This window comes from Haliaeetus leucocephalus, unplaced genomic scaffold (assembly GCF_000737465.1).
Source record: "Haliaeetus leucocephalus isolate CR32 unplaced genomic scaffold, Haliaeetus_leucocephalus-4.0 Scaffold140, whole genome shotgun sequence".
NCBI classification, from domain to species: domain Eukaryota; kingdom Metazoa; phylum Chordata; class Aves; order Accipitriformes; family Accipitridae; genus Haliaeetus; species Haliaeetus leucocephalus.
In genome coordinates this window covers 7,000,841-7,013,094 of record NW_010972576.1, presented here as the reverse complement: position 1 = coordinate 7,013,094, position 12,254 = coordinate 7,000,841, and the positions used below count along the sequence as shown (strand labels likewise).

The following is a 12,254-nucleotide window of genomic DNA, read 5'->3' as shown; positions in this document are numbered from 1 at the left end:
CCACAGTAAAGTGGCTTCAATAGAAAGTCATGTTAATAGGTTAAAACAGGGATTAGTTCAAGTTGGTTCAATTACCATGTAAAACATTTACTTGACTTAACATTTGAGCCTGAATGGGACTTATGGTGTTTAGATTTTGTTCCTTAGACCAGTTGATGATGGAGGGAAAAAATAAAAATAATTTGTTCCTTTGCTTAAGTGGGCTCTGTGGTTGTCCTGCTGAACAGCAAGGGTTTTAGAGTGACCAAAATAGCTTTACAGAGGACTATTGCATATGTATCTCACCTTTAATGATCTGGAAGAGAATACTTACTATGCAGGTTTGAAAATACAGCTCCCTCCAATTCCATTTGCAGAACACACTGAAGCCTTGGAATGACCCTAAGGCAACAGCAACTCATGGAGCCAAGTTAATTTTACCCAGGAAGGAGTTTATTTAATCTCAGGGAAGACTGTTGGGCAGCACATGTACATGTATGTCCTGCATGTGTTTTGGTTTGTTCTTCTTGGCTGGCGAAAAGCAGGTAAATTTAAAAAAAAAAAAAAGGTTGCTGTGGCAGAATGTAAAAGGCTACTACAAGGGGAACTGCAGGTATTTCGCTCCCAAGCTGGACTTTGCTGAACTTCCAGAAGAGGGGCTGCCTAGCCAGGATCCTACCTTCAGTCATGGCATGCGTGGACATCTTGCGGGGAAGGAGCAAGCCAACTGGGAGAAAAAACTTGTCCCAAGTGCTTTCCCAGCCTTTGTCTATCTTCAGCGCAAGGATTTGTCTCTTCGGTAATGCTTAAAGACACTTTGCCAGTTACTGGTCCAGTCTCTTCGTGAACCCTTGTGAGCTTCTTAAATCTAGAGCCTGTTGCAGCAGGGTGTTCTGCAGGCTGTGTCAGGTGCTGGACTGCTTCCTTTGGTTTTCTTCAAGTGCACCTTGCAGTACCTGCATTGAGGCTTCCTAGTTCTTGCGTTGGAGCAGGCAGAAAAATGATCAGCCAGCTCTGGGTGCAATACTGTAGCCAAACTATTGTGAGGAAAATGACTTGCAGGCTTGCCTAATTCTCTAAATTTAGCAGAGGGGAAGGCTGAGACTTGGCCCTGCCTCATCTGTTGCATAAGGCTGGAAGTCCATGAGACTAAGTCTTGTAAGCCCCGCTCCAGGAGCTGGCTTTTCACGTGGCCAGCTATTAACGTGTTGTGACCCAAATGCAAAGAGCCGGAGCCAGCAGGATGCTGACCGGTCCTGGTGGGTCCCTGCAGACTACAGTGAACCCTGCCTGTTAACTTTATCATAGTAATGGCTTTGGGAACTCTTAAACTCTTTTTTTTCCTTTAGTGGGACCTGCAGCATGCTAATCATCAGGATGAAAGAAGGCTCAGCATCTCCTCTGTGATGAGGGTGTAATAGCTTTGGAATTACTGTTTGGAAAGGTGGGCTTATGGCTGGTGGGAATTGTTGCTGTTTGGACTGGCTGCAGCTGGTGGTGTCTAGCGTTCAGGTGGATGCTCTGCATGCAGTTGTGCCTTGCTGTTACTGGGTGAGAGCAGACAGGTCGGGGCTGGCTGCAGCTTTCTCTCCAGCTGGTGCCTTGCCTTGGCAGAATGAGAAAGTGCTCATGGCAGATATGGCTGAAGGGGTGGAATTAAAAATAACCAAAAGGTAGATTCTGGGCTTGGTTGCTCAGTGACAGACCTGTTTCTATTCTGGGATGAGGATAATTCTCACTGAGCTCATTACACCATGACTCTCCCTTAAAATGCCTTGACAGTCAATTTCGTTCCAGCTAATAAGGTCCTAAAATGTTAATGAAGTAAGTCAATTTTTCATGGCTTTGTATTGCAGTCATCCGAAAGTGCTGTGTTGCAACCTGCCAATTCAAGGAGCTTTTTAGATATTAGAAGGGCAGCAAAATGTTCAGCAATTTGGAGGATGCTTTGGTTTTTATTTCAACTTTTCCCCAGTGTCCCCTTTCATTTTCCTGCCTTTATGCTGTGCTGTTTACTTGCCCTCTTTGGTCACTTACTTTCTCCAGTGCCTGCTGTGGTCACTCATGGGCAGAGGTGGCTTGCTCCCACCTTGCCTGTTGCACAGGGAGAAGAAGAATGGAGTGCCCAGAAGAACAGGTAGAGATGAAGCTGGACAAGGGAGGCTACTCATGCTGAAATACTATTTGAAATAGATTGAGTTTGATGGGACAGAGGAGAAATGGCATCATGTTCACATCCCCCCTCACCCCATCTTTTTGGAGGGGGTGGTGGTGTCAAAAGTCACAGCCTCCTCTCCTCATGGCAGGCCTCTTGCTGAGATGTCATTGTTACCAGGCATAAATGCTCTCTGCACTCAGTATTTCACCAGTTGCGGAAAGAGGAAAGAGATGTTGAATGCATTGTTTAGCCACACTGATGGTAGATCAGTTTCCCGCACTGGCTTAGGAATAAGTTAGATGTCAACCATCCTTTATTTCTCTGAGCTGCTTATGTCATACTGTCAGAATGAGACAGAAGGGCGGAAACCTTCATGGCTGCTCCTGGAGTTATTTTGATGGAGCTGTTTTGATGATCTCCTCCTGCTGTCTCCATTCTGGTTTGTGAGTATGGAGATAGGAAGTACCAAATTGTGTGGTTTGGGGAATGTGTGGGGTTTTCATTTTGCTTTTAATTGAATTCCAGTTCTAACTATAATTAACTTCTGTGTGCCTGAGAGAAAGATAATTAACTAATGTTTTGGGACAAATGTAGAGTTTTCCAAGTTTTATACTTGGAAACCTTGTACTGCCACACTGGTAAGGGATGATCTCAAATAACGCATGTTGGGGAAATTAGTAGATGAGGTGTAAATTGGCATTTTGAATAATTACCCTCCTGTAGCTGCTGAGTCAAGCATCCAAAATGCTTTCCACTCAAGTTCTCCACCCAGAGTTACGTTCCATCCAGTGCCAAAGGCTTGCCCAGAGCTTTTGCAACTGCTGAGGTGTGTCAGTGTCCTCTTCTGCTGTGACAGCAAGGGGTTAAGAGCTAGCTGACGCTCTCAAGACTTGGGGAGGGAGGAGGGTGTTTAACGCCCTTAAGCCTTCCAGTCTCTAGCTGGTGTTTGTGTGACCTCTCCCCTTCCCTGAGTGGCTAAAATTAGAGGTAGCAGTTGCCAGGTACAGCATCTATCTCCCTGTGTCTCCTGGGCAGGCCTTGCAGACCACCTTACCCTTTGGCACTGTCCCTGGCTTCCCACCAGCGTGATTAGCCTGGTAGCTCCTTGGGTAGGAGGTGAAGTGCAGGTGATCTCAGCTGCGGTGGGAAAGCTGCTTGGGCTTGAACTGAGCAGAGCACAGCTTCTGCAGGTGGTCTGGGGTTCCTGGCCTGGGGAACTCCAGCTCTAGGTCCTGAAGCTTGACCTAGACTTGTCAGCTCCAAGCTGAAAAGCACTACTGCCTGTTTCCAGAGATCCACCATGGAGGTTGTTTCATGTTTCTGCCATCTGTCATGAATTAAGAGCCTTGGGAAAACATTTTCCTGTGCAGCCAACTGGGGGAAATATTCAAGGTGAGCCATATACATGTCCACAGCCAGAGCTGTGAGGCCTAGAGATGAGGTGCTGGCTTGAGAGGCAGCTGGTGCTATGAATGCAAGGGCTGGAAAGCAATCTGGTGCTTGGGTCAGGCAGCAGCCCCAAGGCTGAGCCTGTCTCTCTGGCAGTTGTGATGCTCTGGAGTGGAGCTGAGCACCCACAGGAGACTACTCATGTGTTCAAGGAAGGTGTCACTGCTGACATTTTTGGTCTTGAACCCTTCAAAGGAGAAATGGCAAATTGGCTCCAGTTCCTTTTGCATATTTTGGAAAGCTCTGACCCTCTTTCTTGCTCTCCACATCCTTTCTCTGTGCTCTCAGCTTCTGGTCTTGGGGACTCATCTCTGCAGGTTGGTCCTTTGCCTTGCAACTGGCTTGCTTTCTCACTCTGCATTTCCAGAGCAAGCTTCACTTTCTGTTTTCAAGCCTTGCCTTTCTTTTTTAACTATATTTAATCCCAAGCTGATATGTTCCTGTGCACATGCAGTACTTGGTGGATGGCTCTGCTCACCAGCCTGCTGTTGTGATTGGTGCTTACCAACAGAGTTTTCTTCTCTGTTCCTTTTTTCCACAGTGGTCTCTCCCACTGGGGCACTTTCACAGGCTGGGGTTGTTGTTGGTTTTGTTTGCTAGTTTTAAGCTCCTTTAAGCAGGACTGCAATGTGAGGTGTGTGAAACTTTTGTTCATAATGTGGATTTCACCCTGCTCTGCTCCATTTTGTGATGTCTCTGCTTTCAGCTTCTTTATTTTTGTTACATTTGCAGCCAGGAGAATAGCATCCAGTGAGAAGAAAATGAAGTCCTAACTTGGAGGTCTCAATCCAGCCCTCTGCTCCAAGCAGGCCAGGTAGATAAGGTCGCTCAGGACTCTAGAAATAAATCAAGGAAAGTGCAGAGTTCTAACTTTCTGGGGAATGTTTTTGTGCGTGACATGCAGGCAGTGCTGTGAGGAGCATATTAAAAATTCATACCAATACAGAGCAGTATTTTCTGTGCGCAGTGCTTGAGAATAAGCTTGTGTGTCATGCACAGCAACATTTGCAGGAAGCAACTCACTCATTTCATCCAAGCAGGGAGTGGTGAAGACAAGATTTAAATGGCGTGGAGTAGAAACAGGCTTGGTGTGAGACACCATCTCCTTCCCTCTTGTTCTGCCAAGACTCCTGGCAGATTTCTCGTCTGCTGTAGAGCTGGCTGCAAAGTCCCAGTGTGTGAGGGTGTTGCCTGTGCTTGCAGCAGAGGGGGAGATCTGTGTACGTGTCTATTCAACTCATCCTGCCTTTGTGACAGGTTTGATCTAATTGTGTAAGTGCTCCAGCTGTTGAACCTCAAAACAACTAACAGCCAGGCAGAGAAGCTGTAGCTTCTCCAACCCCAATCTCTTTGCAGTTGTATGGATGAAAGGGGGTAGGACACATGCGAAGCAGAGGGGTGTCCTGGGACCTAGGGCTCTCTTGTGAGCCCTGCTTTCTGACTGCTGTTAGAAACCGAGCACGGGACACATGCTGTTGGTACGTGGGCAGTGTTGAAGTGTTCCATTTTCTACTTTTCTGAAGGCATGACTGCTGGGTGCTGTGCTGAGAGATGTCACAAGGAAGGTTTAGTCAAAGGAGGCTTGACAGAGAAGCAGTTGAGGCTGAGATGTAGAGTCTGTCTCCTGCCAACCCCACTTGCAGTGGTTGGTGTCTGAAGGCCTTCAGCACGGAGGAAAAGTGAGAAGGGATTTGGGGTAGGACAGCAAATGAGCAGTGGAGCTGCAAAAACCAGCGGGTATGTGGTTGGAGCAGCTCTGGGGCATGGGGTGGAGTGAGTGGGTCAGTGCTGAGGCAGGGCAGGATGTAGGAACAGCTTGGTTTTGGCTGTCTCATGCCCCTGTCATGAAGCATGGGCCTCAACGTCCCAAGCAGACTGGAGAGAGAGAAGCAGCACCACGGAGCGAGGACCAGGGTCCTGCTCATCCACTGCTTGCTGGTTGTCCTAATGGAGTCCAGATCCTGACAGCAGGAATGACAGCATGAAAATGAGAAACACCATCAGGCTGATACTGTGCAAATGTGTTCTCCTGGGAGCTCTGAGAGAAAGGAGGTGGCACGGCAGGCCGGAGCAGAGTCTCTCACCCCTGTGCCCTTGCTGCAGATTGTTGACACATGAACAAGGAACCTTGTGCCACTTAGCACAGCCGTTGCAGTGGGAACTGCGTGAAGGCAAATGGTCCGGGTGGGATTTTCCTCCTTGCATGCAAAACTCTTCTCTCTGTTAGGCAGCCAAGTAGGCTTACAGCTGGCCTTGTCTGGCGGCCAGCCTGGAGTAACCGAACACTACTGCAAGTACTCACTTTTCTTGCTGTCAGCCTCCCTCCTAAATCTCTGATTTGTCATGGGTATCTGGCATTTCATGGGTATTTCCTAAAGTCCAGTGAAGTGTGCTTTGCAGCACGCATGGGTCTGATCACTGGCATGGGCCCCGAGGGAGGCATCCCTCCCCAAATCATAGTAAATCAAGGACAGAAGGAATAATGTACCTAACTCTGTACTTGACCAAAAATTGTACAGTGATGCTTTTCTGTGTTCCTGGGCATATATGGCAGTAGAAATGTCTTCCTCGCACACTGAGTGGCAATACACAGTTACGCTCTGTCTGGCACATGCAGTTATCCTTGCAGGCTGCAGGCATTGGCCTGGCCTGGGAGCCCAGCATGAGCAGCTCAAAGTTGGCCGTTCCTGTGTCTGTTCTGGGATAAAACAGTGGCAGCAAAGAACATCTTGCTGACATAAAAATACCTGCTTCGGGTGAGCTGGCTAATGCTGAGAGGAAACAGGCCCTTCTGTTAGAGCTTTGGGCATGACTGAAGGTTTGTTCCTATCTTTGCCTGTGACCGCCCACGTGTAGCAGGTTTCTTTTAAATAGTGTGGGCACCATGACTCGCTTACCCCATCCGCCTGGGGGAGTTTACAAACCAGCTTGTGCTGCAGCCAAAACCAACTATGGTAGTTTCATGACAGGGTCTTGGTTTATATCTCAGCCTTAGCCTGCTGTACAGCACATTTTACCCAGTTGTGGAGACCTGTTTCTGTGCCAAAACACCAGGAGGATGGCCATGGGACAGATGCAACTCCTCTGCACTGTTTCTGCCATTGTAAATGGAGAGGCAGCAAAGGAGTTTGCGTCTAAAGCATCTGTTGTCTATTTGCAGGTGCTTTTAACCAGGCTTGGTGGGTGACTCTGCTATCACCTGAACTGGGACTTAGATGCATCTAAAAATCAGGCCTTGATCAGCAAGTATCCAGCATTAAAGGGCCTTTGCAAATAGGGCTCATACTCCTAAATCAGCTGAATAACCTTCGTGATGCAGATTTGTCTCCCAGAAGATGGGATTTTTCTTCAAAAACTCGATCGTGTTAGTCTTTAGCCTTAAGACAAAATAGTTGGGAGTTTTGGTTAAAACCTTAGTGGCTTCTGTGGAAGTTAACATTAAAACCAAGGCCACGTCAAGACTAGGATAAGCTTTGTGGTTTGTGTCTGTGCTATTGCAGGGCAGCCTTTCAGAGGGGGCAGCAGAACTGAGGTTTCCAGTAAAATTTGTGACATGCTCATAAAGGAATGTGCAATCAAAATGCAGACTGGCTAGTCTGTACACAGGGGTAGAACAAGTGCTGCACACATGGGCTGCTCTAGCTACATTTAAACTTAACAGTTAAGCAAAGCAAACACCACTGCATACCAGGCACTTCACTTTTTCTTTTGTATCAGTGCAATACTTCGTTTGATCTCTTCTTTCCCACCTTGCCACAGCCCTGAAGACTTTTATTTCTAATCTCCTGCAGCTTGAATAATTTCTGAATAGAAACATGAGGTTTCTGAAACCTCCAGGAGATTCTGGGACTGGAGAGTGTGCAACTCTCCCAGCAGTGTCTCAATGCTAGTTTGAGCTCTGAAGATGGCATATTGCAATGGGATTTGCACTGGCTTTTATTTAGCAGTGATGTGAAGCATGATTTAGATAGTTATGCCTGGTTTAGTACTGTGATGAGTTTCTGCAGCAAAGATGAGCACTTTGCAAAGACAAGGGGACGAGAATGCTATGGTGGGAAGGCAGTGGGACATCCCTTAGCTGGGAGGGGGAGCAATAGGAAGGATGCACAGGTGACCTTCTGCCTACTTGGTGTTGTGATGTATCTCATGAAGTAACTGTGAGAAAATCATGTCTTCTGGGGAGCAGTGTGTATGTCAGCAGGAAATGGGAGTGGGGCTGGAGAAGGTGTGGATGAGGCTGGGGACAGAGTGAGGTGAGCTTTATCCCAGAGGCAACCTAGAGGGGAAGGTAAAGAAAAGGAGGGTTGACTGAAGAGCTGTGGGAACGGGTTTGCCTGCAAATGAGGCATCTGTTTTACCCTGCAGCAATCTTCTCTGCCTGAGAAATCTCCATCTAAGGATTCCTGAAGTAGGGAGATGGAAATGGGAATGAAGGCTCAAGCAGACAGACCGGTCTTATTGCACTCCTCTGGTTTAAGATCTAATGGATATTAGCCCTGTCTTTAAAGCACATAATTGTGCACTGATTTTATGACACACCTGTCAGAGCTGGTGTTTTCAGTACTGTTAGCAATAATGCAGTTTGGAAGTCAACCTGGGGTTGGAAACCTGGGAATCACTAGGACACAGAGCCCTGTGGCGTACGTGCTTGATGGGATGCAATGCTGCTTTCAGTGTGCAACAGCTCACGTAATTGAGGACGCTGCCTTGCAGATTTAACTTTGAATTGCAAATACCATCACGATTCTTCTGTTTTGGGAGACATGTCTGCAAGGCTTAAAAGCTGCTCTTCCGCTTCAGGTTTGAGTGTGGGTGTGAGACAAGGGTAAATATTTAAACCAAATGTAAATTCAGATTGCAGACCATGGGGGCAAACTGGAATTACTGGCCCCAGAGGTGGGGTCTTTCTCAAGGGGAACTGTGTGTGTGTGTTCCCTGCCAGGCTCTCCCCTCTGCTTTCACGATACCAAATTATGTGTTCTTGCTTTGGAATAACCAAGAGGTTTTAAAGCTGCTTTTTCGTGAAAGTGAGAAGAGAAGCAGTGTGAGGAGGAGAGGAGGGAAGCAGCATTTGAGGGGCTTCATGTGTGATGGGGCTGACTGTTGTGCCATTGCTGCGCAGCCTGGGCAGTACTTCTTCAAAGCATGATTTCTTTTCTGGTTTTCCTGGGGTGCCTGTCAATCGCAGCTAGACACAGGGAGACATTTTTCTGATGTTCTGTGTTCAACAGCAGAGGAATTTATTGCAAGTGCGTTTCAAAATAGGGGAGTCCAAGAATCATCTATCTTGAGTGTTTTAGTGGAAGTGGGGACAGCTCATGGTGGCTGCTTGATTGATGGCTGCAGAAGTTTTGTACGGACCTGTGACTGTAGCCTGCTTACAGCCGGCCTTCCTCTGTAAAGGAAGTCACTGATCTAGCTGGCACAAGCCAGCTGTGGCCTGGTACCTCTGCCTTGGGTAGGGCTATTCGGCACCGCTGTCGACACGCTCAGTAGAAGAATTGAGCGCTTGCTGGGCATGGATGCTCCCATCCCATATTGCCTTTGAGAGCAGACCCTACCTGCCAGACTGGTATCAAGAGGTGCTTCTGGTGCTATTGGCTGTCTAAGCTGTGGCTGGACTACACCAAGGAGATGGCATGTCAATGGCCAGGGAATCTGCCCTGCTGGGGCGAGTCATGTGTGGAGTGGAGCCAGGAGGAAACTTGAGTTGCTCAGAGCAAGCTGCTGGGGAAGTGTTCCTCGGAGCTGGGCACATCGCAGCACCTGGCTTTCCCCTCTCACTGTGCTGACCTGCATCTTGCCCTGGACTACATGCTGCAAGGGTGCCAGTGGTGGGGAGCTGCCAACTTGGCACTTGAACAGCAGAGCTGACGCAACTCATTTAGCAGAGGGATACCGTGCGGTGTGAGAGCCCCCCGCTGCTACTGACTCAATACAGAGCTCGTATTGCCTCCATTAGGGAAGAGCTGATGGCTGGGAGCTGGGATCTGCATGCTCAGCAGATTATAGTGTGGTCCAGAGCCCTGACAGGACGCAGCAGCAGTCCCATGGCAGCTGTGGCAAGTGCGACCAGGGAGAGGGCTGTTACAGGATCCTCTTGAGTATTTTTACCTGCTTCTAAATATTGTTCTGGCAGCTAAGAGAAGCAGCCTGCAGCTGGCCAGCCATTGCAGAACAGCACGGTTTCTCCAACTCCTAGGTAGCTCCAGCTCAGAAGTTGCAGTACTGGAGCAACAGCTGGACAGCTGCAATGGGCAGAGTTTCTCAGGGACAGAACAGGAGGTAACATACGGGTTTAGAAAAGGTCAAGCACGCTTGTCTGTGGCTGGTTTGAGGTCCTCCCTAGAATTTGTTAGGGGAGAAATACTGAAGTGATGTAAAAATCATGTCTGTAGCAGTGCTTTCAGACCATCTTCCTTCTGGTTCATACCAAAAAAGGTGGTCTTGGCAGGGTCCTTGTAGCATCCTTCTACCTGAACTGAAAGACAGCTGCTTTTTTGGTAGCTTTGTGGGTGTGGATGGCTGTAGTATGCAGATGTGAATAATAAGGTTTGTATCTGTAGCTTTCTCTACCTGTCTGCGAGTTTCCTGCTGATGCTACAGGTCAGCTTCTTCCTCTTCATGGAGATTGAAGGTAAACTTCTGGATCCCATCTGCCCCCAAAGCCTAATTAAAACACCTACTCCTAAAACCTCCATCTCAATAGGCTCCATCTAGATGCTATGAATCCCTAAGGAGCTCTCACATCTGTGTGCGGTGATTCAAAGCAGAGACAGGAAAGATGGCAGATGTTACGTTTGTGTGCAGCAGCATGTCTCCAAGCTGTAATCACCAGGACATTCACCATGGTTACACGGATGAGACCTGCTTGGGTTGCAGGACCAGTAAGCCCTCTTACAGTGTTCACTTGCATCCATCATGGATGTCTACTTGGTGAGGGGGAGGGGAAGGGCATGCTAAAAGCAAAAATTGCAAAAACTGCTTTGCCAATGCTTAAGTGTTTTCATTGTTTTCCCTTATTCACAGGAGAACTGCTGAGTCAGCCGAGACCAGAGGGACTGACGGAGATCATCTGTCCCAAGAACGGCAGCGAGCGAGTTAATGTTGCCTTGGTTTACCCCCCAACTCCTACTGTGATCAGCCCTTGTTCCAAGTGAGACCTGAAAGCAGACCCCCATTCACCTGTCAGTAGACACCAGAAAGCCTACGTAAAACACACCCTCACTAAGTATTTTTTCTGGAAGGTAGCAGCCCCACAGCCTGGGGACTGTTCTAATTATTTGTGGATATAGACAGCCTGCTCAAAGGATCAGAGATACAGTAAAATGGGTTGAGGTGTTCCCTGAGCTGTGTTGTGGCACATGCAAGACACATAGTGGGCAGGACAGATTAGGAGATAATACAATCATAGGCAGGTTTAGGTAGGGCGGGACCTCAAGAGGTCTCTGTCCACCCCCTGCTCCAAGCAGGGCCACCCTCACAGCCAGGTGAGGTTGCTTGGGACTTTGCGTAGGTGAGGGTTGATGACTGCCAAGGATGGAGATGCCACCACCTCTCTGGACTCTAGAGTTAACGCTGCCCTCCTGGGGCAGAACTTTTTTCCTTCTGTCCTGTCTGAGTCTTCCTTATTACAGCTTGGCTTTTATTGCCCCAAAGATGCACTGCTGCCTTGTGTTCAACGTGTTCTCCACCAGATCCTAAGCCAGCTGGACTCCAGGCTATGGTGATACATGGTGTTGTCCTGTTCTAGATGTAGGGCTATGCACTTGTCCTTGTTGAATTTCACAGCACTGTTGTTGGCCCAGTCCTCCAATTTGTTGAGGTCCTTCTGGACAGAAGCCCTGCCCTCCTGTGTATCAATAGCCAATGTGTCCTTCACTCCACGGAGTGGGGATATGCTTGGAAAACAGAGCTGTGTTGTGGTGGGAACAAATGTGGAACAACACTCATAAAAACAGCCAGTGCCTTGGCTTTTTGATGCATAGGTTTTCTTGCAGAATCATAGAATCATTTAGGTTGGAAAAGACCTTCAAGATCATCGAGTCCAGCCATCAGCCATGCCCACTAAACCATGTTCTGAAATGAGAACAGAAATGCAGCCATGGCCTGCTCTCCTTGGAGTGGCGCAAGGAAATTAGGCAGGGAGCTTAGAGGAGCAAGCCAAGTATCTTGCTGGTGGCTGCTGCTGTGCTGCATGTGAATGCCTATTACTCTCACTTCAGTATCTGAAAGTAGCTTTGGATGCTGTTCTCTCTGTTCAGTACCCTCCCACCCCAAAATATGCTCATCCTGCTGGAGAATAGCTTCAGTAATGAGTGGCTGTTGAGCTGTGTGAAGGTGAAGTTGGAAGTCTCCACCTGGGGCAGGAAACAAGGTAGCCGCCCTTATCCTGAGCCACAGGTCACCACTGACTTCATTTGGTCCTCCTGGGTGCATACTTGGCTCAGCAGATTTCTAACCTCAGGTTGCAAGTTTTGTTGTACTGTGCTGTCAGGCTGTGCCTGTGCACTTGTCCTCCTGTCCTGCAGCCTGCCTTTCACAACATCTAACAACTGTGCCCCAGTTTCACAGTCACTCTGCCGACAGGAAACTTGTGTTCTCAAAAAGGCCTGTGTTACTTTTAAAGACCTCACCCTCCCTATTTAGAAGCCTAGTGAAAATTGTG

General features: G+C 48.1%; 1 protein-coding gene across 1 annotated transcript in view; it reads left to right on the top strand.

The window, feature by feature from the left end:
- Nucleotides 1–10,746, top strand: part of MFHAS1 (malignant fibrous histiocytoma amplified sequence 1) — a 30,011-nt gene extending 19,265 nt beyond the window's left edge. Inside the window, exon 3 of the mRNA XM_010561026.1 lies at nucleotides 10,616–10,746. Coding sequence (XP_010559328.1) covers nucleotides 10,616–10,746 — 131 coding nt within the window. The remainder of the gene's footprint in view (nucleotides 1–10,615) is intronic.
- The last annotated feature ends 1,508 nt before the right edge of the window (nucleotides 10,747–12,254 follow it).